Source organism: Fringilla coelebs, assembly GCF_963513975.1.
Source record: "Fringilla coelebs genome assembly, chromosome: Z".
Lineage (NCBI taxonomy): Eukaryota > Metazoa > Chordata > Aves > Passeriformes > Fringillidae > Fringilla > Fringilla coelebs.
In genome coordinates, this window is record NC_140031.1 from 19,498,225 (window position 1) to 19,523,172 (window position 24,948).

The window sequence follows — 24,948 nt, forward strand, 5'->3', positions numbered from 1 at the left end:
CGCCGGCTCCGCGCCGCGTTTGAATCTGGCCGGGCGCCGCCGCCTTCGCCCATTGGGCGGCGGGCGCCGCACGTGACGGGCCCGCGCCGTGCTTGATTGGCGGGGCGGGCGGCGCTGTGGGGGCCCCGTCTCGGGCCGTCCGCCGTGCCGCTGAGGCGCAGGGGTCGAGCTCTGCGAGGTGGTGCCCGGCCGTAAGACAAAAGACAACGGCCGGAAAGCTGATACACTGGAAGTTCCACATGAACATGAGGAGGAACTTGTTTGCTGTGTTTGCGGGTACTGTGCACTTGAACAGGTTTCCCAGAGGCGTTCTGGAGCCTCCCTCATGGGGCGATTCCAGAACCATCTGGACTCAATCCCGTGCCAGCCCTTTGCTCGGGGATGGCCCTGCTCGAGTAGGTAGGCTGAACCAGGTGGCCTGTTGAAGTCCCCTCCAACCTGGCCCATTTGGCGATTTTGTGTGTGGCAACAAGTTAAACCATGTCAGGAAAACATTGGTCGGTGATTTGTTGACCTGATAAAGAGAACATAGCCCTGGCATTAGTTAAACAAACAAAGCAAAAAATCAACCTAAAAAAAACTTGCAAACACTCAATTTTCAATATTTTAAAAGTGTTTCAAATAATTTTTTTTTGTTAAATAATTTTGTTTTGAATTCAGGCAGAGTGTAGGCTGATAATTACTTGCCATTACGTTTGATACTATTCCTACAGAAGACAGGGGTTGATGGCTGGTGCCACAGAACTCATTGAGTTGTTGTATATTAGTCTTCTTGAGTATTTTAAACAGGGTGTATTGGAAAGTAAGTAGGAAATCTCCATTTCAAGGTAGGAGATTTTGATACCAAGTCTCCTATCCTGCATGGGGAGGGATGTAACTGAAACTCCTGTGGCACCTATTAGAGATGAACTATCTCTGTCAATTTTTAGGATTCTCGCAGGAGAGGAGAGGCTGGTAACACCAGTGTTGCTTTCCTACCCCATCTAACGAAAATAAAAATTTAGTCTTATTCATCTCACAGTCAGCAAACATTCACCATAACATGGATGACTTAGCTGACTGTTGGACTCTTCTTTCTAGCCTCACTCAAAAGTACACACTTTGTAAAAACTGTGAGATGCACAGTTTTCAGGTTCAGATAAAGATTGTGTGGTTCTCACATTGTGTGTAGGAGGACAGGATTTGTTTTGAGCTGATGTCATTGGCACAGTTACACTATATGCATTCTCTTAGGCTGCATCTATACAACTCACTGTGAAGCACTGTGAGTTGTATGGATGCATTCTCTCTCTCCTAATGCTTTATAACTCCCAGAAGACTAAACCACTGTGCAAGTTATTATGCAGTGGCAATCTGACACGGCACTTGTTGACAGCCCACAGAATGATTAGCATCTCCAGTTTCTGCCCCTGCTTATTAGTTCTTAATCTCAAACAACTGACTCTGGAAGCCTTTGGCTAGTGTACAACTACTGGAATTGGAAGTTTTCCTGGCTCCTTTCTGTTCAGCACCTGTCCACATGCAGCACTCCTCACTCCTTAGTCTTCACTGTGCATAGTCTCAGCTCCTACTTAAGCCCAAGTGAGTTTGAAAAATCAGTTACAGATCTAGCTCCCAAACCAACAAACAAGTACCTGTCCCTTCACACCCAGCTGCATGATGCATTTCTCCATCCATATTTATGAGCATGGAAGGAGGTGTGATTGCAAAATCAGAGACCATAAGTAGGACTTTCCCTACCAGCACAGAATCATTTGCAAGGCTACAGAGTAATGCCTGCTTCCTTGCACAAGAAGCAGAGGGTACTATTATCCAGTTTTCAGTACAGGCTAGCTATTACAGCCTTTCCCTCATAAGGCCTGCATTTCCAAAACACATTTGAATGCACAGGCTCAAGAAGACCTAAAAGAACCAAACTGCCCCACTTCCTTCATCATTACTTATGTAATATTTTTTTATACATATATGCTTAAAAAAAAAAAAAAAGAAAATATATAAAAGTGGCAAATCCTTTCCTGTTTTGAAAAAACAGCAATAGGTCGCTGCCCGTAAGGAAATCCCCCCTAACGCTGGAGTCCAGGGACATACATACAGGCCAGAGCTGTCCGGACTTGAGACTTTGAATAAGTTATGGACTGCATTTCCCACCAAAAAGAGGTGTGGTCCCTGCTCAGCATCTCAGCTGACTAGGATCATGTGATAGAGCACCTCTCCACATGAACTGCTGGGAACTGAACACTGATGATTCAAGGATCAAGCATGTAAAATTCAGGGGTTGCAATTTAAATCTCAAGTCATCCCAATACTTTGAGATCTACTTTAAAGCTGCCATGACAGCTGACAGCTACAGGGATTAAATATTGACTAGATAAAATATTTTTTTTTAAATTTGCTTTAAAAAACTTGATGTAATCTCAAAAGAAAGCATTTGCAACTCATGTCCAACCTAAAGTTTACATTCCTTTAACGTTTACAATGTACCATAAATGTCAGTAAAATGAAAATGTTCAAGTAACAAAGCTTACGCTCTTGGAATTGTGCAACAGGGAGGCTATTAAAATCTGCATCAAAGTCTTGAGTATCTGAAAATCCCACAGATCAGATCAAGTAAAAAGCAAATATTGCAAGTTTCTTTTTTCCAGTGTTGTAGAAAACAGTACCTTTAATGGTAACATAAATCTAAACATATTTAATTCCTCATTTCCAGGTCTGTTGCATGCACCAATTCCTTAATAAACTCATGCAGTACAAACACAACTTACAAATAGCAAGTTCCTTTGATTTCTACACAAATGTGACCCTAACAATCTTCCTAACCTTGGAAAACAACACAGTGGGTAATTCTACAGAATGGAGCCATGCCCAGTCACCACTGCCTGCCCCATTTTCAGAAGCTCAGTGAATGTCACATATTTTTTTGCCTGGTTCCAGACAAGGTAACTGGAGTAACTTTAACATTGACCTGAAAAAACAAGCTGCAATAATAATAGTAAAAAAAAAAAAAACAAGATGACACAAACTCTTTCTATACATGTATTTCAATAGATAATGGAAATGGAAGAAAGTAGAGCACAGTACAATCATGGTAAGCAACATTTCAGCTTAAATCATTAAATCACAATTTTTTTACATTTTACTTTACTACTAAGATTTTGGCTATTAAATTAAAAGATTCCATAATCCTGCTAGACCCACTTCACGAACAGCACAGGCTAGCTATTTAAAGTATATCCATAGACACATTGAATAATAATATTTGGCTACTACAGTGAACAAATCAGTAAGATGTTTTGATCACTATGCTACAACACAATTCAGATAATCCCCATATTAGTAGCTTTCCAACATTTATGATAATGTTCAACTGAGTAGAACATGAAATGAATTCAGTTCTCCTAGTAAAAGAGAGTATATCCAAAAATCTGTGATCTCCAAATGAAAAGCTGTCTTGACAGATTAACATACAATCCTTCCTTTAAAGTAATACAGTTTATAAACAGATGTAACAATGTTTATGTATTAACTATATTAATATGCCTTAGATTCTATAAACAGTACTTACTGAAGAATCATTCTTATAATAAAATGCAGCTGACAGTCTTAGCAACTTACAACATTTAAAGTGAAGTATTTTTTATCCCCCTCAAAGTGTGTTCAAAGTACTCAGTACTTGTCATACACATTTTAGTTTTTCCAATTATCTTTATTTTTGTGCATTTTCTAGATAGAGATCTCTTTCTTTTTTAATCAGAGATCCGCAGTTCTTCCCCACTCCCATGTTCTGAATCCCAAATAACTTACGGTAAAAATACAAATTCTGTTTTGGAAGAAAACATACAAAATATACACCATGTAGTGTGCGCGTCTTGATTGTCAAGTAGTGCAAGTTTCCCCATTGACATAGACACTTCTTTGGTTTTAGAGACAAGAATTTGTTTCACTGATCCTTGCTGATGCCATTTCTTGCCATTTTTGGCAGTCTTTGTCCCTTGGTGTAAGCATGGTACCAGAAGTGGAGAAACAAGACTAAAAACATGGAGCCATAAAGCCAGATAATAAACATGAAAATTGGATACTGGTATGGACAATCATCCATGATGTAGATTTGTCCTATATGGACTGTAATCATAATAAACTGGACCTGGAGGGAAAAGATGAAGAAAATAAGTACTTTTAAAATAAATTGCAATCTTATTACAGAAGTTTGAAAAATTTCAGCATAGCTTGTTTGCTGGAAAACAGATAGTAGCAGTGGAGTGAGTGGAAAGCAAGGAGCAACAGGGACAACAATACAAGTTCCTAATATGACACAGATGCACCTTTGTAGCCCATCTCCCCAAAATATTATTCCACTGAAAAAGAGGTTTATATTAAAAAGGAAGAGAAGTTCTGGGACAAACTAAGAAACTCATAGTAATAGGATAGGATTCTATCCTCGCCAGTTCAGACAAAAAGGAAGGAGGCAGACAATGTTTGTCCAATGACAAATGGAAGGCTCCTTTAGAAAAATTAGCCAGGAAAAAAAAAAAAGAAAACAAAGTAACCATTACAGGGTTAAGGAACAATTCCCACCTTCCCTGCACACTAGTATGTGACAAAAATACATTCCACGTGAACTCCCAAGTTAAAAGTCCACTAGTAATGCCTCTAGGTCAAAAAGACCAAGTTATAAATATTCAGACTGCATTGTTCCGAGTTGCACATGGCTACATGAACTATTCTACCAAAACCAGCCCTGATGTAAGCAGACAGGATGCTCCTTTACCTCCTCCATCAGCATTTTTGCTCATTCTAAGCCAATTGTTTAGCCAGAAACTGAATATTGAAAATCCATCTATTAAATGAGGTAGGCATGAAAAAGCACTCAGAAAAGCAACCTTTTGAAAGTGACCTAAAGCAGATAAAACACTTAATATACCCACACTGCAAGAGTGGGTTCTAATGCTCTGGAGAGAGCATTAAAGAGAATTAAATTTTCTGAATACATTGTCTAAGAAAGAACATCAAGTTCTAAAGACATACTTTTTCCCTTTCCTTACTACATGTTACATGTAGTTACTAGTTACATGTGTATTCTGTACATTAATTGTATTTTCTTGGTGTAAATTTATATTTTAATAATTTTTATACAAGCAATGAGTCTTGTAAATATATTTACCAAGTACTGCATAACTGAAAATCGTATTTGTCTTAATCTTTGATTACAGTGAATGCTGATGTCGGCAGATATATTACTTGTTATCCTCAATTAAAACATTAGTAAATCTTATACCAACTGTAAGCTCCATACATGGGCACAACTGAAAGGACAAATTTATTGCTTTTAATCCGTGTTAGCTACAGTCAGGTTTTTGAGAGGTGCTTATGTCAAAGACAGTTACTCACAAGTTGTATAGTTGTCATGTACTTTTTCCACCACAAATATTTATGATAGGCTGGTCCCAAAGAACAGATTCCATAGTAGGTGTACATGACAACATGCACAATACAGTTCAACAAAGCATGAAATGTTCCTAAACCACCTGTAGAAAAACAAAACATAGTAGTATTATTACAGGAGGTATTTAAAAACCCACTGAGGTCCTAGCAGATTGTCTTGAGCCAGGGTATGAAAAACATGTACCACAAAACCTAGATTTTGACTAACTCTCAAGGTATTTTACCAGAATTGGGTTGATACCAGCTCTGATGGATCACATCAGTTTTTTGTCTCAGAAAAGGTTTATCTAAGCATTCCCAAAACAGCAGTAAAACCCAGCTGATCTAATTACATCTAAAAATATTTTAGTGGAATTTTTTGTTCTTTGGGTTCATTTTCTTATTATTTTTTATTAAAAACTAGATTTGGTAAAGACACAGAAAAGTTGGTAAAAAGCATTGCTCCTGGTTTTTGCCTCCTTTCTAGACATCATGATGAACTTCAAAAGGTTGTAGAGGATAAGTAATAAGTCTCTTCTCAATACAGATTTGTAGGTTCACAGGGAATGAAATACAGTTTCAGACAGTAAGTTTTCATAATCATGGACAAGCGTCTCTCATGTCCATTGTCAATCTGAAAACATACTTACAGTGACAGGGGAAACTTAAGTAGGGCCCATTTTGGGATAAATTTATGACAAACTGTTAACACATGAGCATTTCAAAGCACAAGTAAGGAAATACTTATTTTTTCATTGTTTTAACCATGGAACTACATGATCCTGCTCAAAGTAGCTTTATTTTAATGATTGCAAGAAATTAGATGTAAAAGGGATCCAAGAAGCAGCAGACAGCAAAGTATTTTTAAAAGAAACATGGACATGAAAACAATGATCATCAAAAAGAAAACAAGATGACACAAAAGGAGACATTTACTGAGAAAAAGAGTGCCGTTTTCCCATTTAGAATCATTCCAATTAAAAATAAAACATATTTTGTGTTTTTAGTAGCTGACACTAATCTTCCAGCTTGAGGAGGCATAACTCTTCCAGCTGTGATTGCAAACTTTCTTTGAAACTTAGCTATTTGTATTTTTAAAAATAATTTGAATGTTCTTACAGTTCAAATATACATACTTTTTTTGGCTTGTACAGTGAATATGCAGAAGAAAAAATAAATAGCTAGAGCAGAGAAAAAAGGAACCTACACAACAGTACAAATTTATTTTAAATTCTCTGTTTATATCAGATCAGAGAAAAAACAGGAACTCCATCCATAACTGTTGGTTTTTTTACAAACAGGTTGAAAATTTTACAGATGCTGCTGTTTAGAAGGACAAGCACTGATGAAACTGAATACAAGGTAAACATCAGCAGGACTGAAATTCTTGGAAAAAAAATTAAACTTGTTAAACAAGAGTATTTGGAAAGATAAATGTAAAGATAAGCAATAGAGTTTTTGGAATACACACAGCTCTGCATAAATATGAGGGACTATTACTAGCAGAGGACAAAACAATTCTTACACACTCTGCTGAAAGTATTTGTCAAATTATCACGTGGGAAATTTGAATCTGATTCAAAATCAGAAGCCTGTAGCTGGTACACTGATCCAACGTCCTGATAAAAAGGAGAAAGTTAATCACCTATAAGTGGAAAATTTTCAAGGTTGAAGAGGAGGAACTTTTAATTGCTGCAGGTTTCCCTCTGCAGACGTATAAACACACTGGGGTGTATGCTAGGACAACCATTCACAATTTTATTATTAACTTAATACTAGTCACTCAGCAAGATTTGAGAAATACATAATCAATCCAGCACTTTTCTAATAACAGAAACTCAACAAATACAACAGAGGTATATCCATTTATACACAAGGAAAAGCTGCACACTGGAAAGGTTCAAAAGATGTACAAATTTTCTGGAGTGGTTTCTGGACCACTCCAGAAAAAACAGATATAAAGCAGACACTAACAGATCAGACTGAAAAGCAATGGAACAACTGCTTCATCAATTCATCACCAATTTCCTGGGACAAAAAAAAGAAAAAAACACAAAACATATTTCTAGGTAAACATGTATGAAACCCCACTATTTCTCAGTAGAAGCTCCTCAAAAAGACTAAGCTGTCCCAGAAATGGATTAATAAATGCCCGTGCATTTCAGACTATTCTCATGGCAAGTTGTATTTATTAGTGGTGCACACTGGTAATGGTAATGTGGCATAGGAAAATGAATGCAAAGGCACACCAAGCAGGAAAGGGAAAAGTGAAGGTAAGCTGATAGTGGTCAAAGAATTTAAATGCAGAACAATTCAAATATGTTGCTTTAATAACGAAGGTCCAGAAAATATTTCTGTAGTTTAGTGAAAGCTGAAGTATCAGGTGTATATAAATCCCACGCATGCTACCTAAAGCCAGTAAAAGAAACTGCAACAAAGACCGAACAGTTTCTCAAACAGGAAAAAAAAAATGTAGTCCTCCTCTCCAACTCCATTCTAACATTGTAGGGGTTGAAGGGGTTCTAACTCTGAAGTAGTTTAACAGAGTTATTTGCTTCATGTATCTCCCTTAGCACTTATGATTTTTCAATGACTTCTCTTTTTCATCGAATGATGTGTTTTACTTGTACCCAATTCTCTTCTCTGTGCCTCTTCCCCCAATAAGAAATCAACACTGAACAAAATGCTGCCAAACAGGAAGAATGAGTAATCCCCACCCATTTAAATAATTATGGTGATCTTGGTCGCTCCAAAGAATACTGCAGAAGTCTAAATTTAAAAACACTGATGTTTCCAAGGTGTTTAATTCTCTTTCTTTTTTTTGTGTACCATAGATAACTACCAGAAGATATGTTCAACCTGAAGTCCACTCTCTCTCCATACCTGCAGCAAATTTGACTCCAAACCACCAGGTCCATGGCATGATGGAATGATGAAAGACATGCAGGAAAGTAACTTGGTTGTTTTTCTTACGCAGCACAAAAAATATCTGAAACAGATTTTTAATGAACAGAATGTTACAGAAGATAATCAAGTCCAACATATTTAAAGAAAGATGTACACATCAGTTCTGGTTGCTCACTACTATACATTTAAAAATTCTTCACAGTTACAGTGGGGAGAAGAAGGAAAACTGAGCAACTGTCTGGCTATGCAAACTAGTTGTCAAAAAAACTGAAAACCAATAAGTAAAATCCACCTGTGAAATCTCAAAAGCCAAGGCAAGCTTTGAACCCAAATGTCAAAGGTTGAGCCATCACCTACATGTGCAACAAACTGTGTAAGATGGACTTGCTTGGACTGAGAAGTCTCTACAAGCATCAGATTTTAAGTCCCCTGAACTATTAATGAAAGGCCATTTGAGAAAATTACCTGAAGGACTAACAGTAGAAAAAACTATGTTAGAGAAATAGCACTTTATTATGAACTCTGACTTAGCTACCATTGGAAAACATTAAAATTGTACAGAACATATGTATGTATTCTTAAATTATATTGATAGGCCCCATTTTAAAAGGCAGTCATCAAGGGAAATGTTAAGGGAAGACAGCAAAAAAAAAAATGTAAGAAGTCAGGTCATGGAAAGGGTAGTATCAGATGGCAAGCAAACAAGCACAGAAGAAGTCTGGTGTGCCAGAGAAAACATTTGGAATCAGCTGATTTAAATACAGCTAAGAATTTGCCTTTGCAGTAAAACAAAAAAGCTGATGAGAAGCAAATACCTAGTTGTCTGTATTCAAACAAAACAAATTTTTTTAAAAAATCAGGCTTGGGACTAATTAAAAAGGAGCACTATAACCTGTGGGGAATAAAGGCAAATAGAAGAATATACTTGTCAGGACTTTCCAGTTTTAGCATTCCTGACACTTCCATTACCATTCCATTTGGTTTAGTCAGTAAGATCTCCCAGTGTTGAATCATGAACATTTGCAGATGAAAAGTCAGACGGCCAGCTTTGCTCAGAGGATGTAGAACATCCTCATTGCTCATGAGTCAGCTCCTGAACCATCACTATTGTGTCCCAAACAATAGGGCAAAAACTGCAGCTAATTCCAACACTCAGAAGCTGGTTTGAAAATACCTCAGTCAGTCCTGTCGGGTGCCAGTCTTGGGGAAATGGCTGCTGGTGGTGAGCAAGGTCTGCATTCTGCTTCAATGCATTGCTGCTCAGACTTTGCTTAAAAGAGGTTAGAGTGCCAGCCTCACATCAAACATCTCTATAATCACAACACTCAAGACTTAGAGCAAGTAGGTATGGCAATTTTGTTCTGCATTCAGAGCTGCTGATGATATGAATGGGGAAGATAAAATCTGAAGGTGATGTGAAAAAGAAATTCAGCATGATCAACTGTTTTTTGTCTGCAGTGTTGAGACAAGCATTGCCATAGCATAACAGATTAGTGTACTCGGCTGTTAGACAAGTTATCCAGACTTCCTAAATATTTAAAGGTGCGTTGTTCCCTCATTAACATTTTTCCTGATAATTAAGGAAGAACAGTGTTAAAAAGACAATGAGATACAAAGACATAATAGGGGTAAACATTGTGATGGTATTCTAATAATTGAAGATTGGAGGATTAAATAAAAAGCAACTTATATCCTCAACCCTGAACAGCATCAGTTCTTCCGTTGTGAAAAGGAAACAGAACTACTTCTTTTATTAGGCTACAAATACTTACAGTGTCTAATAATTCAATGAACTTGGAAAAGAAGTAAAGCCAACAAGTTCGCACCATCTGCAAGAACAAAAATCAAATTGTCAAACCATAAAACTCATAGCAGGACAAATGAGTGTCTATATAAAGGAAAGTATTGGGCCAAGTGATGTTCCAAAGTTGACAGAAATATTTAAATGTATAGTTTGATTGTTTTTTCTTTAAAAACATAAAACAATTTTTCAACTTAAATTTTCAACTTAAATTTTTCAATTTTAAAACCAACAAAAACAAGCCAATGAATTCCTTGACTCTTTCTCCCAACCAACCAACCAACCAACCAACCAACCAACCAACCAACCCTCCAGTTAACTCTTGTGCTCTACATTATGCAAGAGGGTATTTCCATTTAGTGCATTCCAATCTACAACAGTGCATTCAAAAAGCAGGCTGTTCAAAAAGCATTTCTAAAACAAAGTAAATGTATAACGCACGACTTTGAACAACCTGGTCTTGTGGAAGTTGTCCTTGCTCATATCAGGGACATTGGAACTAGATGATCTCCAAGGTCACTTCCACCCCAACCATTCTATTGTTCTATGATAACAATTCACCTTTGTCTTTGGCAACTTACTCTTAGAGCTGTCGGTGACCTTGAGTAGTCAACAATATCGCACCGGAATGAGTATCCTGTGGCCCAGCCTGACATAAGAAACTGGAGGAAAAAAAGGGCAAAGATTAACTTTATATCTTTTGAAAAATTCATTAATTTTGGATTACTTTTGCAATCACTAAGCAGGAGGGGAAAAACAATATTAAAAACACCTTAAATCAGCAACTTTGTCAATCATCTACCTGTGTGTGGGATAGCTACCACAAAAATCCTTTGCTGTTGCAGATTAATGAATTTTTAATTCCAGGACACACCCATAGACAAGAATTTTCTTCCTACACCCATTATTTCAGCTTTAGTAACTGAAGAGAAGAAAGAGATGCATCTCAAAACCAGTGTTAAAAAACAACTTACTGTGTAAGTAAGACCACAAAACCAAATATAATTATTTTTAAAATTGCTATCACAGCTAACTATCTTAATACAGAAAAGAATACAACACAGCATCTTAATACTCTAACAAAACCAGCACAACAGAAAGCCATTGCTAATTATCATTAAAGACAAGGAACAAATCAATATACATGATGTATATTTAATACCATAGTCCCTAAAATTCTGCTTAGTTAAACTTCATGGTTCAATTAGTTTTCCACTCATATGAGTGATAAGAAGCTACAACTGAGAGCACATGACCAAAGGACTATATGTACTAAATATAATATAATCTTTTCTCTTGGAATATATTAAAATTTGGACAAGAGGAACAATATTAGTATTATAGTTGGCTTATTCTACTGCCAGCCACTATGACATCTGTATTGTATTTTATATCTTCATGATGCTTTTCATTATCACCATCCACTCATGCATGGTAAGAGCTTCACCTCTCTTAACTGAAGAGGGCTTTAGTCCTTTTAACTTCCTGATTGAGGAAGAACTGATTCCTTAAAAAAAAAAGTTTTTTTAGAACGCCAGCACTAAAACACCCACCAAATGACTTAGTTCCAAAAAGGGGAAGAATTAGCTATCTTGCTGACTACCAGACAATAGCAGAAATTCAATTAGTTACACTCTGTCCATGAACTCTTTCATGAAATTGTAACATGGAAGTCTTGACAGCAGACTTATTGAATACTGTGTCAGTGTCAGACACTAACAGAAGTTTAATTTTTTTCTTTTCTTGTTTCTTTGTGGGTTTTTTTTTCATTTCTGATGTTTATAACCAAAACCAAACTTGGAACCAAATTCCAAAAGGAAATTCAATAATTTTTTTTTTTAAATTGTCTAAATAGCAAAAGTGTTCATCTTGCCCACCACTTTCCACAAAGTCATGACACAAAATAGCTGCTGCTGCAGTGCCTTTAGAGAGCTTAGAAGAAATGTCAGGTAGTTCACTGTAACTCATGATAAGATTCATGCAAATTAAGCTAAGAGGAACATAGCCTGCCAATTTGGCACAATAATCTGACAGCTTTTTATTACTAATTTGCCAAGCCTGAAATAGCCACATAGCCTGGGAGTCACACACAGCGTCAGTACCAGCACAGTGATGCTTCACCAAATAAACGTGTAAGACTGTCATTCACACAATACCATCAACAAATAGCTACACTTCAAAAAACCCCACAAAAGCCCACCAAATCCCAACAAACAAATAAACCCCAACAGCAGCAAAATCTCAACATTGCTTTTGAAGAAAAAAAAAAAGGAGAATTTGGTATTTTGCAGTTGTGGGGAAAATCAGTGTTAAAGATACTAATAATTTGGGCTTAGGGGGGAAACCAGAGGCCAGAGGTTGGAGGTTTTTTGTTCAGAGGGGTTTTGTTTGTTCATTTAAAGGAAAAAAATGCCTTGAATTAGATTTTGTTAACCTCTGTCATTAATTTCTGTCATTTAAAAGGCAGATCTAACTGAAGATTATTTCATAGTAGACATACTCTATACAGTGTTTGAAACATCAGTTGTTCTTCCTTCCCCTTAAGGTCACATTATCACCTAGTAGGACAGAAACAATTACAAAATACTAAGAAAAGCATATTGTCTGCTTTTCCTGCTGCAGTACAGAGAATTTAAATGATGAAACTTTAAACTTCTTAAATTATATATAATAACACAAAATGTTTCATGTTCTCTCTTTCTGGGTATGACTTATTCTCTTTTTCCAAGAATTCCAAGTTTAGAATACAGCTTGGAGGATGATAATTACTGCCATGACAATAACATTTTTTTAAGAATTGCAATGTAGGAATTATATTAATAAATTAATTAAAGTTAGTTATTAAAGACATGAAATATATAAATACATTACAAACATAGTACTTACTTCATAAGTCATATATAAAGAGAGGGCTACCACACTAAAATTATAAAATGTCATGATCTGCCTGAGTTCGAAAGGTTTTTTATTTTCCATGAGTTTGGGTCCCAAGGAAGTGACAAAATAAACATAGGTTCCAATGATAAAAGTTGTTGGAAAAGGTGAAGACATGAGTGGCCAGCCTTCCAGTCTTGGATCTAGAGGGGGTAGAGGGAGAAAAAAAAAAAAATTAGATGTCTATAATACTACTAAAACAGCTACAGAAAAGTATTTTTATATAAAAGTATTTTTATATTTTTAATATAAAATATTAATTCCTGATGGTCTAGGTTTTTCTGTCACTGATCACATTTCACAGTCCATTCACCTCAAATCCTTACTGATTGGATAACATGATTTAACCCATATAGGACTCAGCACTTCTTTCTTCACATATAATGAAAAGGAGACACAGAATCACAAGTGACATGATTTTCTGTCTTTACAGCACATCAAAGCACACACTTTCATATGACAAGAAAGTTATAATACAAGCAAATGTTGCAAGTTATTCCACAGTTATGCCAGAGAGCTGTATTGCAGAGGCACCTCCTCCTAAGCACACCCCACTCCCTCTCCCTGCAGATGAGGCTGACATGTATGTCATCTGAGCATCACCATGATTTCACTGCACCCTTCTGTGGTTCATCACAGCCTCCCAGATCACCAAAGACTGCCATATTTCTCCATAAGCAGGTGAACTGACACAAACCTTGTGTAATTTTTATTTTCTTTAAATTTTTTTTACACTGACTTCCGGACGATTTTGTTCAGAATGATCCCAAACCTAACTACTGATTGCTTTCTGTTGCTCTCACAGTTTGCTGCAGCATTTTAAGGGTAAAATTATACTAGTGTTATTTTTGTCAAGTGTTTAATTCACAGCCAAATGTTTCAAGTCAGCGAATTTTCAACCCACAGCATTAAAGCAACCTTTCACCCATGAGACCTTCTGATATGTTTAACAGCCACTGGAAGTGTAAAAACAGATGGAGGAGGAGAGCACATTACAATGCTGCTCACAGCTTGTGATGTGCCAGTGCTGCTGCCCACAGACCAAGGAGGACTGTGACCCACAGCATAAGGAATCTGTTTGTGTGTGCTGCAGGAGAACCACCATCTCTTCACAACTGACGGTTTTTGTTGTATCCACCCTTGCCCTGCTCCTACCAAACCCTTCCCGCTGTTCTTCCCAGTCCGATCCTGAGAAAACCATGTTCCACCACTAACACTATGACACAAAATGCCAAATACAAGCACTGTTGGGCACTGCTGGAGACATCTCAGGTTCTGGAGTCATGGACACTGCAGCAGAAATGCTCTCTCCATCCCAATCCACTTCATCCCATGAGTCATATTAATTAAACTCCCTGATCACTTGCTGGCTGTGCTTTTACAGAACAAGAAAAGTGGTGATCGGCTATGCTAGAAAAGATAAATCAGTAATCTTATATATCAAACCTTAACCACTTCTCAATTTTTTTCCAGGAATTAGCTAATCCTGTCACTATCTGTCTACCACAGTGAGAAACACTGAGACTGATGGGTCTGAACCCCAAAATTGAGGTCTTCTCTATCAGCTTTTGGTAAGCAAACAGAATAAGAGAGTGGCAACATAAAATCAAAATGTGATTAACATCCCTTACTAATTGTAACAAGGGACGAACATCCCTTTTCAAATTACCACTGTGATGGAGTTAATTACTCCGAGGATTTCAAAATATTGAAACTTATCAGGGCTTGGGTTTTTTTCCATTTTGCAAAAGCAAAATGCAGTAATGCAATATGCATTAATTAACTGATAAAATGCAATTGTTTGGTAATGAAAGAGAGTTGAAACTAAACATTCAGCACCATAGGAAAAACTCAAACTATATATTCAGGCAACCAGAGACACTGACAGGAAAATCACTGTCTGCACTTTATTTACTCTGACTTTAATTCCATAAACTACCTGAGTTTTGGTTACTTCCTATTTTTAAATGCAGAAACTAGACTGCCATGTTAATAGGTAACCTGGCAAGTCTTACAAATATTCACAAGATGACAAAGCTACTTCTAAGTTGATAAACAGCACACCTAGCATAGCTACACATTGCTATTCAAAATTATTGGGAGTTACTAAGTTTTAGATTTAAATGACTCACCGGCATCTTTAATCCATTCATCATACAGTAGTATAGCCTTTGATGTCAGATTGCTAAAGGCCATTTTCACTTGATTTTTATGATGCTGCCTGCAGAAAACAAGCCAAAACAGAAATATGAATTTTTATCAATAAAGAAAGATTAATAAAGTTTTTTGGGAAAGATTTTCAGGAAGCAGAGTGGTAAAAAAAGAGAAAATACTAACAGAGCACCATATGTGAAATATAGATCAGGAAGCACTAGCTGGCCACATCCCACTCTCCTTGGGTCTAATTTATAGCAGAGCTGTTATGCACAACAATATGATTTTGCAATCTCTACATACAAACCAGGTGTTTCCGTGCCATAAAGTGTTATCTCAAGAAACTGTGCTGTGGTTAACCATTACAGTTAAGAGGTAAATATGAATAAACAACAGATGCTTAAACTATTTTTTATCACCATCTCCACTTAAAGTCTGAACCGCTGATATATGAGGAAGTTCAACTTCACAACATTTATTATTGAAAAAAATATTTCTAAGTAATAAGTATTTCTAAGGTATGTGGGAAGGAGAAAAGATACCAATATGTCAGCATGCTCCTTTTAAATACAATAATTAGCCATGTTATAATAAGTATGCAAATCCCACTCTGATGAATCAACTGTTTCCACACCAGAATCATGGAATGTCATAGTACCAATGGCAGCGCCATTAACCCACAAAAATTATCCAGCACATCCACTTTGCATGTAGTACCTCCTACTTATGTAAAACTTTTTAGAGAAGTATTCTTATATGAATACTGATTTTTGCTCCCCAATCAAGGACTCATAAGCCCTTCTCTTGCCTCATTTCCCCTAGAAAATAACTTTTAAAAATCCCAGCACATTTGATGGTGTTTTTCTTGTACCCACTCAGTGTCTCACTTTACCATATTAATTCTCTCAATAGCTCTTCACACTTTACCATATTAATTCTCTCAATACAATCTTCACACTGTATTCACCTTTATTAGTAGTATTTATTTATTATTTCAGGCTGCAGGACACCTTGATAATCAGCTCCCTTCCCCTGGCAGCCCTTCTTCATCTCCTCCAGCTAAGCCAGCTGCAGGTTGAGAGAGCCAGTTCTTTCCTCATGATGGTAATGCATCGCTCTCCTCAGATCTCCCCACTATCATCTTCTCATTTATCTTCACCTTAACAGTCCAGAACAACAATTTCACCCTTATTTCCACTTCTACAAGTACATCCTGTTCACTGCCATCACAGGAATTTTTAGCCACTACACTCACCCTTCATTGCAAGATGCAACACAGACAAGCCTGCCTCCATTAGAGTTCAACGGATCTACTTCATCTCCATTCTCATTTTGCTGCCCACTTGTTTTCCTGGTTGCACTTCTGTCCTCTGTCTCTGAATATCTGAAACCACCACCAATTTCAGGTTTGGAAAATATTCCCTCTGCAAGTCTCTTTTAAGTTCACATTTTCTAGAAATATCATCCTCCCGCATCAGATTTCCCAATTCAATGTCACTGCCTTCACGCTGGTCATTTTCATGCATCCTGTATTCATATTACAATATTTGCTTCAGCACTCTATGCTGGTAAAGGTGCTGACAAAACAAGAAGTAGGGGTCATCCTCTTTTTTTACTAATGGAAACATAAGGAGCACTCTTGCATTTGAAACTAGCAATCACATGAGAGAAAGCATTTTACGGTTAGAGGCAAATTATAAATACTATTGTCATCTTGCACCATAAGCCAACTGTGGATGATATCAAACATATAAATCCAACCCTGTCCTGAGCACCAGTTACTTCAGAGTGCTCAAATGTGACAGCCAGGCAATTCAACCATAACTGGTGCTGGGGAGGAACCATTAAAAATGTTTACTTTATAAATAACTATTGTATTAAATTGTTAGACCAATTACAATAAATTATCCTTTTAATCCAGTATTCTTTCAGTTTCAGACATATGAGAACAGTATGTCAAGAGAAAAGGCATGGAAAACTGAAAGTACTTCATGCAATGGTTATAACAGAATTCTGCCAAAGCCCACAGAAATCTTGCGCAGAGCATGGCTCAATTTTTCAACAAATCTATTCACTGAGTACAAATATTTAACTGGTTCTTTGGTAAGAAAAATAGCTTCCTGATTTCACTGCCACCCAGTTTTCCCACCCTCACACTACTGGAACTCAGACTGACTAGCTCGACATGCTGACCAAGACTAAAGTTAAACCAGAAATCTGCTTCAAGACATACTCTTAAAATCCAGAAAATTCAGGGCGGATTCTGGCAGTAAATCAATTGCCATATAATATCAGTGTATTTGGTTTGCATAGCCACGCTTTGGTGATGGGGGGCCTACAGGGTGGCTTCTGTGAGAGCCTGAGAAGCTTCCTCAGTGTCCAGCAGAGCCAGTCTCTGGTGGCTTCAAAGATGAATGTGCCACAGGCTAAGGCTGGGCCAATTAGAAATTAGAAATGGTGGTAATGCCTCTGTGATAACAGATGTAAGAAGAAGAAAAAAAACCATCCAATGTTTGTGCAGTTGTAATTGCCACCAGAGAAGAGCAGAGTGAGAACATGTGAGAGGAACAGCCCCCCAGACACCCAAGTCAGTGCAGAAGGAGGGCAGGAGGTGCTCCAGGGGCCAGAGCTGAGGTTCCCCTGCAGCCCCTGGTGCAGACCATGGTGAGGCAGCTGTGGCCCTGCAGCCATGCAGGTCCCAGGGGATGCAGAGATCCACCTGCAGCCCCTGGAGGAGACCCAGGCCAGAGCAGGTGGATGCCTGAGACAAGGCTGTGACCCCGTGGAGAAAAAAGGCCACACTGGAGCAGGTGCTGGCTGAAGGACTGCACCCCATGGAAGAGTGACTGACAGTGTAGCAGTTCATGGAGAACTGTTGCCCATGGAATGGACTCACACTGGAGAAGTTCATGGAGAAGTTCTGGAGAAGTTCTCCCATGGAGGAGACTTCATGCTAGAGCAGGGGAAGGACTCCTCTCCCTGAGCAGCAGCAGGGATATGTGATGAACTGACCACAACCCCCATTCCCCATCTCCCTGCAACACTCATGGGGAGAGGAGGAAGAGCTGGGAAGGAGGGAGGGGTGGGGGAAAGGTATTTTCAGGTCTCATTTTACTTCTCATTGTCATGCTTTGACTTAGTAATAAATTCAATGATTACCTTTAATTCAAGTCTGTTCTGCCTGTGATTGTATTTGGTGAGTGATCTTCCCCAATCCTTATCTTAACCCATGAACCCTTTGCTATATTTTTTTCTCCCCTGTCCAGCTGTGAAGGGGAGTGAGAGAGAGGCTTTGGTGGGCATCTGGCACCCAGGGTCAACCCCCCTACAACAGGCTTGGGGTGTTGATTATGACACCCTCTTACAGTTGTCATTCAACAACTGAAAACTCACAAATAGAGAATTCTTTACATTTACCCACTTGACTCCTCCACTTTAGTTTTTGCTTCAGAAGTCAGACAAACGTGCTGTCAGTGTTTAAATGCAACTCTTATGCCTGCTAGGCATTGAGGCCAAATGCAAGACTTTTATCTGGAATCCAACTATTTCCAATAGATTTCTTCTAGTTGTAGTAGAAAGGCAGATGATGAAAATAGTGAAACTGGCCCTTCCCATACTGATGGTGAGGGATTTGTCCCAACTCTCCTGACCCCAGCACTCTTCACAGCTCCTCTTCCTTTAAAAGTCCTCAAAAGTTTAGACAGCAGAGGCTCTCAACCTTCAAGATTTCTTTTCTGTTCATAGTCAAGCAAGAAACAACTCCACCACAGTTATCAAACTTTTTCTGAAAGTTCCTGGAGTTCAGTAACTTGAGAGAAGAATTTACACAGAAAGCAGCCCCAGCCTCACCACTCAATAGTGACTGATCTAAATCTGAATCTAAGCAAAATACAGTAAGTTAACTTCAATTACTTTAAGAAATAATGTCTGTAAGAAAGACAGTGCTGTTCAAAACTTTTCTACAGTTAAAAGGTTTATTTAAAACCAATTTTTATATATGACATTACTATTTCAATTTGTTTTACAATACGACCTATTTTCTTACCTAGCTACCCAGTTTTCCTTCATAAATCCACTTCTGTGAACAATAGTTTATGTTAATGTTAGGTTCTCAGGATAATTTTTTGCTAACCACCAACAAAAGGAGAGTTAATGGCAGCATGAAAAACATTTTGTCTTACCTTGTTACACTTACTTCACACATATTCATACACACTGGAAAGTAATATGATCAAGGCCTGCTTTTTTAATGGAAGAATGAAAAAAAGGGAAATCACAGACACAAGATAAACAACTGGCTCGTGCTTCACCAAAGAAACCAAACCATTTCTGAAAGACTGTTTTTTAAGAGTACGACTGTGTTGTTAAGAAGTAAACTGATAATGCTTTGACCATAATGCAATCTTCCAAAATGTTTGGTGCTAGGCTACAGAAATTATCTTCTAAGAGACTGGAAAGGGTTCACCTAAGGGGTGAAAGAGCTGGGGCCAGAGATGGCCATTTGTTAAATACAGAGTTTTAGTTCTTCATACTATAAACTCATCTACCCGTTATTCATTTGTATAGCCCTAGTTCAGTCAGGAAAACATACATTTGGTTTACCTACCTACAGAATCAGCACATCAGCACTTTTATTTCCAATCTTCCCCTTTCTGCTCATATCAAAATTTAAAAATGCCATTAAAATGCACAATAGATTGTCCAGTTTGTAGCAAACTCTCTCAAAATTAGGTAGCACAAGCAGACTCATTTTCAAAATTGGGTCATTTTAAACAATATATTGCAAACAATTTACGTAAACTCAAAAATACAGTCATATAAGAAGTCTGGCGAGCTTGAAAAGTTCTAAATAACAGAGACAGTCCTCTCAAACACATGCAATTTGAAAACAACTTTCAAAATCACCTAAAACACATATGCAAGATATTCAGGTCTTCAAAAGAAATAAGTACAACTTTTCCTTTTTTCAATGGAAATAATACTGTGTACCTAAGTCAGTGCATCCGCATAATTTCTGAAGATATCTTTAAACAAATGTGCCTCCACCACTGTAAGAAAAGGAGATATAAGTAAAGGAGGAAAAGGTTGGTGTTAAAGAGCAAAGTAATCTGCTGTGCTCTGGTTGCCTGCAGCTCAGCAGACAGCTGGAAGAGCCCACAACTGCAGCTGAGGTCAGGCATACAGCTTGGCAGAACCAGCTCTAGGCTGGACCATTACCTTTACTGGAGAGACAAGGGCAGATAAGATTGTTTATGCCAACAAAAATGCCATAAATACTACAGCAAACCATATGAAAATGTCTGACAATAAGAAGTGGTAAGGAAACAAGCTGTTGGAAGTGCTCAAGTTCATTTAGCTCACAAAACTATTAGTGATTTTTGTAATGGGAATTACTGGTATGCCTCAAATATTCCTAATTTTTAAATAAGAACAAGAAGATTCTCACATTCCTTTGGTTAACCCCCATGAAAGATATTTGCCATTCTTTATGCTCATTTATTCCCCCTACATATTTTTAAATAATAAAACAGATATCAAGATTTGCTTTTAAATAGTAATTTTACAAAAATTATTTTATGTTAATGGCTACTAAACAAAATAAGCACATAAAAGAACTTCACTAAAAATACACAAAAAACAAAAACAAAATAACCAGAATGAAACAATCTAATATAAGCTCTGTCACTCAAAAAAACAATATTCAATTCAGCATGAACTTAAAACACTTAAAATTAAAAATATACATTAGAGAAAAAAGCTTATTATTGAAAACTGAGACAAGATACTTTTACAGTGATCCTTTAGAAAATGTCTGGAGATTATGACAACCCAGGGCAGAATTCAGTGGTCTAATTTCCACACAGAATGGTTCTCAAAAACAAAGCTTCTGGAGTAGCAGACCTGGCCCAGTAAGACAGTGATGACTGGAGGATTATCCGCCCTGCAGACCCCACTGGAAGATGGGGAGAGCCTACAGCAACACTGACACATGCAGGTCTGATTTCAAAATTATAGCTTAAGAAATGGCAGTAATACTGGCTTACATATTCAGGCACAATTATGAAACTTTCATGTTTCAGAATCACTTTGTATACTGTTGTTAATTCTGCTCTTGAAGTTCAGAAGGTAATTAAATTAGGACGTTTCGCAGATGGTATCTTAAGATTTACCTGGGAAATACCAGCTCTGCCCTTCCTATTTCCCAAGGCTGTGTGTTACATAATTGCAGTTATTTTAACTACATTACTCCCTTATGTCACATGGCAAGCAACTACAAACTGCCTATTATATTAGACGGATTACTCACCCATGTTCTGCAACAAAGTTTTAAACTTTAGCTGGGTGTCACCTGCTATGGATTTTGCTGAGAAAAGTTTCTGTCACCTTTTCCATTTTTATGCCTTCTCTCAACCATCCAACCCAGTTTGTGAGAGATTCATCTCACATGCAAGTTCACTACATCCTGCTTAAAATTAGATGGCTTTTTCTTCTTTGATAATATCATTTATAAATACTTCCCCTGCTAGATGACAGTGGACATCCTGAAAACAGATTACTGAGGATTAGCAGCTTTATTAGAACATCTTCTAAAATTCCTCATTGGAACTATTCAGTGAGATATCTAATGCTTATCTTGTGTAGCCACCCTTACTGAATTTTTTTACGTAGCACCTCTTTATTGAATCCTTTGCTTTTTAAACTAGCATCAAATCTGTTATTCACCAATGTGACTAAAGTAATCTAAGTAGCACAACTACTGAAAACAGGTTTCATTTCAACTACACTTCACACTGGTTTTTTGTCTGTCCAATGGATTTCCCACTCTGCTGTGGTGTAAAATAAAGACCAGTTTGTATTTGCTTCCACACCTCTCTATAAATTGTTAAAAGAACAGATCCTGAAGACTTCATGGCACAGCTGAACAGTAACAACAGGCATGGAAAATCCCCTTCTTATGGGAACAATTTCAGGAGTATACCCTGGTTTGTACCCAGCTCCCAGCCAGAATTACATGGGCACTCTCCTGGACCACATACACTGAAGCAATCACCAGTGTCTGAATGAGGAAGGTGCCCTGTGCAGCCCAGTCCCATAGCATCACTGCCAGGGGGTCTGCTCCAGACAGCTGCAAGATAAGCCACAGCAGTTCACCAACCCAAATTAAAGCTTAGGCTTTGAGAAAGAAAAAAGTTTAGTATTTCTCAGTCAGCTCAGACTGAGTGAAAGGCTGAGCTGGCTTGTGCAAAGGAAATATTAAAACTCACAAACTGAAAGGCAGAAAGGGAGAAAAGTGGGAAAACCAGCCTTGTCATAGATCCCTTTAAGCTGATAATGAAGTCATGTAGGGTGGCCACATCATCATCCAATCCCACCTACTCACAGACAATCCTGTACCAGATTGATAGTCAAACACTTCACATGCTCCACCTCAAAAAGATATCACACTGTCCACCAGGGACATGCTACAAGATGAGATGTGAAGCCACAAAAATTACATTGTGCTACAATAAGGCAGGAAAAGACCTGTCATCACCAGTATCTTAAATATCTTAAACATATCACCTGAGGTTGCAGGGATGCCTGTGAAATGATCCTAAGGACTAATCTTCTACATCAATAGAAAGACTTATCAAGTTTAAATAGTTCTTGCAACCATAGCCTGGAAGGAAGTTTCTTTGCAAGTCTGAATCTACTTATCAGGTTAAATCAAGTATGAGACTGTGGGCATGTCCCCAAAAAAGTTCTCAGTTTTACTTAGGACTTGAGAACCACGGACATCACTGTATCTTCACCAATTTTCTCCCCCCATACTTCCAATGTTTCACAGAAAACAAACAACATTAGCAGGGGTAAAGTTCCTAAGATTTCAACTTGTTTCCAGTACTCCCCTGCCTTTAACAAAAGCTCTTTATTGAGTATTTAAATGTCAGCCACCCTTCAGCCAACTAGTCTCACCTACCTACTCTGCTGCAGTGAATGGCTCCTCACAGAGCTTAGAACAGAAGCTCTTCTCCTTGGTGCCCCAGTGCACGACTTACACTTGGCTCCTTTGAGTCTGATTCTAGCTCAGTGGCACCAGCTCTCAATGTCACCTAGACCTGCATACACAGTGACTCCTGAGGCACACACACCATGACAACTTTCACTTAGAAGTCAAAATAAGGTTGTTAATGCAACCTCACTTCCATTAGATAATGGTATATCATTACCCTTATCAAAGGCCTTCGGTAATGCATTGATTTAGTAACTGGGCCATATCCGACCCAGGTTAATATCCTACTTTCCCAAAGGATTTAGACTCTCCTGCTTCCTCCTTACCTTACTGTGCAACTAGGAAAGCAGCATTTCAGATTTACTTGAAAGACCAGATCAACTAAGCTTTAGGTCATTTTAAGCAGACCTTCACAAAACATGAACTAAAGGCTAGAAAGCAGAGACACAATCTAGTATTTTCAGGCGTGCTGTGCAATCATGCTAACTCACACCCCCTGTGCTCCGTGCTCATTCATCTACAAGTCAACATCTTCCTAACATACAGAGCTCTCACCCATTCTGTTTGTTTTTCCTGTACAAACAGCTATAGCCGAGACAGTTCTGATAAGGATATGTAAGAATTATGTACAGCTGTGGTGTTTCTAAAACGTATACACATCATTAGTAACCAAGCAAAGCAGAATATAGAGCTCTGTACTGAATTAGAGGGGTAAGGACTGCTATTTAACTGCACTGCAAAAGATAACACAGAATGGGTTTTTTAAGCTGCCTCGGAAGCACTTTTTTAATGCTCAGTTTATAGATAAGCTCGAAAAAGAGGGAGGGAATGCAAGTGCCAACTGAATACTTTGAATGAAAGGGATCAAAGATGTGTAATGTCTGAGACTGTCCCCTTCTCTTGGCAGCAAGCTGAGTCACTGAGTTGGCTCCACCATATCGTCGACTCTAATTTACAGTTAAGACTTTATGCATAAGAGTTAACTCAATATGAGGCTCTCATACATTGAATTAATCACAATAGAAGCAGTTTGCTACCAAGGACTTGGTTTGTGTTTACCCACCTCTTAGTGGAACAACAACATAAATTGTCATTAAGTAGTCACAGTGGGGTTCACTCCATGGAAGCTCAACAGAAACAGAAAAGCAGAGCTAGACTTCAGCTTCCAGAGAAGACTCTTTACAAAAAAAGGGAACAGGACTCGTCACATAGGTAGTATCTTGCTAACCTAGGCAATGCCAATGGAAAAAAAAGCAGACAAGCCTTTTTATTTCCAAAGACATGTAATAACCAAGTAATCAATGGCAATGTACCAGTTGGTATTCAGCACTAGGGGGAAAAAAAAAAAGTTAGACCATAATTTTCACTTGCAGTAGAAAAAGACAGGTAGATGGGGCTGTCTTTGTAACATGAAAATACATCAGAAAAGAGTTTTATAGGAAGAGGAGATGGAAAAAGAAAAGTAAATAATTACCTTAAGAACACAATATTCACCTTAAGAAAGAAGAGGTAAGCAAGTAAAGTGAAAAATATTTGTAATTATTAAAGGAAGAGGTGTTTCTCCACAGTAACATCTTGTGTATAGCATACACTCAGCTCTTGTCACTGTAGTTGCCATGGCAAAACAACATTGCAAAATCAATGCCATTTTATGGAATTTTTATTGCACCAGCTCTAACCTTGCTGGGTTCAGAATATTAGTGAGTAGTAACACTGATAACACCCGTGCAGAGTTGCAACA

The 24,948-nt window shown here is 37.9% G+C and overlaps 1 protein-coding gene across 1 annotated transcript in view; it reads right to left on the bottom strand.

Annotated features, from left to right (window-relative positions):
* Positions 1–2,865: 2,865 nt before the first annotated feature.
* ELOVL7 (ELOVL fatty acid elongase 7) overlaps positions 2,866–24,948 on the bottom strand; it is a 31,811-nt gene continuing 9,728 nt past the window's right edge. The window contains exons 2-8 of the mRNA XM_084225130.1: positions 15,193–15,281; positions 13,013–13,203; positions 10,708–10,788; positions 10,098–10,154; positions 8,302–8,407; positions 5,386–5,522; positions 2,866–4,141 (exon numbers count right to left, since the gene is read on the bottom strand). Of these exons, the coding sequence (XP_084081256.1) occupies positions 3,938–4,141; positions 5,386–5,522; positions 8,302–8,407; positions 10,098–10,154; positions 10,708–10,788; positions 13,013–13,203; positions 15,193–15,256 (840 nt within the window). The 5' untranslated portion in view covers positions 15,257–15,281 and the 3' untranslated portion in view covers positions 2,866–3,937. The remainder of the gene's footprint in view (positions 4,142–5,385; positions 5,523–8,301; positions 8,408–10,097; positions 10,155–10,707; positions 10,789–13,012; positions 13,204–15,192; positions 15,282–24,948) is intronic.